This window comes from Leucopleurus acutus, assembly GCF_964270905.1.
Source record: "Leucopleurus acutus genome assembly, chromosome: 1".
NCBI lineage: Eukaryota > Metazoa > Chordata > Mammalia > Artiodactyla > Delphinidae > Leucopleurus > Leucopleurus acutus.
Genome location: NC_139142.1, coordinates 45,344,848 through 45,347,029, shown reverse-complemented (window position 1 = coordinate 45,347,029; position 2,182 = coordinate 45,344,848). Strand labels below are relative to the sequence as shown.

General features: G+C 40.8%; 1 protein-coding gene across 1 annotated transcript; it reads left to right on the top strand.

The window, feature by feature from the left end:
- Positions 1–961: 961 nt before the first annotated feature.
- LOC309962581 (large ribosomal subunit protein uL23-like) lies at positions 962–1,592 on the top strand (the record flags this gene model as incomplete). The annotated part of the gene is made up of 1 exon (XM_082840443.1): positions 962–1,592. The coding sequence occupies one exon, from the start codon at positions 962–964 to the stop codon at positions 1,373–1,375; it is 414 nt and encodes a 137-aa protein (XP_082696569.1). The 3' UTR covers positions 1,376–1,592.
- Between the last annotated feature and the right edge of the window lie 590 nt (positions 1,593–2,182).

Here is a 2,182-nt window from a genome sequence, read left to right as displayed (position 1 = left end):
ACATGCTCTGTCCCAGCCTGTTATTATGGTTTTCCCAAAGAGTATGAAGGCTCTGATGGCCATCCATGAAGTGTTTAGTAAGGTGACTTGACTTCTCTCAGCAGCTCTGCTGATTACAGGAAAATGTACTGCAATTACAAAGCAGCATCATTAAATGACTAAAAAGGAAAATCATTAACTTCAGATGCCTTTATATTATTAGTTACTTTTCTGATTACCAAAGTAACAGAGGTGAATTATAGACATTTAAGAAAATTCAGACTGTGAGGAAAGAGTTAACACAGCAGGTCTGGTTGCCTACTCCCTACCTGTCTTCAAGGACCCATGATTAACCCTTGGCCAACCGCTGGGAATGTGGGCTTAGAGTGTTCTTTTTGTTAGTGATTGATGGGTTTCTTATACACACCTGGAACAATGGACTGCGTCATACCTGCTTGTCAGGTTGCTTTGCACAAACATCAAAATCTACGATCTGCACCTGGTTTCATTATTAAGGTCCTGAGTTTCGGTTGTCATGGTTGGTTGCATAACAGGATATACCTTTGTGACCAGCTCCCCATAAAAGCTTTAGACTCTGAGACTCAAACAGCTTCTATGGGCAAAGACATTTCACACGTGTTCATAGTCAACAGTAAGAGAAAGAGTACTCCTGTGTGACCTCCGAGAAGGAAGGACATGGGAAGCCTGTTTTGAACCTCTCTGGATGCCATTAATGCATGTCTTTCTCCTGCTGCTTTTACTCTGTACCTTTGTTATCATAAATCCCAGTGAGTATATAACCTGCTATTGGGTCTCGTGGATCCCTCTGATGAATCACTGGAGGAAACACAAATATATCTATGTATATATTTATGTATATGTTTAAAAATAACTGTGTATATAGATATATTTAAAACCCAAATCCCTCCACCTAGATATAACCATCTGGCTAACTTTAAAAACAGGTTTTGACTGCACGAAGATGGCACGTAAGGCGAAGAAGGAAGCCCCTGTCCCTCCCAAAGCTGAAGCCAGAGCAAAAGCTTTGAAGGCCAAGAAAGCAGTGTTGAAAGGCATCCACCGCCACGAAGAAAAGATCCGGACGTCACCTACCTTCCGATGGCCCAAAACACCGAGGCTCAGGAGGCAGCCCAAATATCCTCGGAAGGGCGCCCCTAGGAGAAACAAGCTTGACCACTACGCCATTGTCAAGTTCCCCCTGACCACTGAGTCAGCCATGAAGAAAACAGAAGACGGCAACACACTGGTGTTCACTGTGGATGTCGAGGCCAACAAGCACCAGATTAAACAGGCTGTGAAGGAGCTCTATGACATTGACGTGGCTAAGGTCAACACCCTGATCAGGCCTGATGGAGAGAAGAAGGCATATGTTTAACTGGGTCCTGACTATGATGCTTTGGATACTGCCAACAAAATTGGGATCATCTAAACTGAGGTCAGCTGGCTAATTCTAAATACCAAAGTTTTCCCTATTAAAAAAAAAAAAAAAAAACAGGTTTTGACCTACTAAATCATCGTGTGAAAGTCTTTCTAAATTGTCAGAAGGCAAACAAAACTGCTAACTGATGATAAGCTGTATTGTGGTGTGAAGATTAAATTTTATGGAAGCCCCATATTAAGACTTAAAAGAATAATTTTGCTGTTTTAAATAATTACCAAGATTTATTGTACTTCGCTTTTGTGACATAATAATGGTTTAGTCCATTAAACTGGAATCCAACTTTTAAGCTTGATTGGGTTCTGATGGGAAGAAACAGGACACTCTATAAGAAATTGCTTTATAATATCCCCCAGGAACAGGTAGTGAAAAGCTGAGGCTGCCTGTACGTGAGAGTTTGGAGAGACAAGGGGGGGAGGTGAGCAAGATTAACTCCCCTGCCATGTACCCGTCACTCTTCAAATCCCCTTCTTTGACAACTTCCCTCAATAATCTTAATAACAATAACTAACATTTACTGAGTACTTACTCTGAGCCAGACACTATTCTACGCACATGTTTTGTCTTAATCTTCATAATAGCCTATTCAGTAAATATTACTATTTTCTCTTTTATACAAATGAAGAAACCAAGGCTAAATATAATTGAGTAGCTAGTTCATGAAGCTAGTACGTGAAATGGGACTGGAACTTAAACCTGAACTCAGAAAGTCACCTGCTATATACTTCGTGTCTCTTTACATTC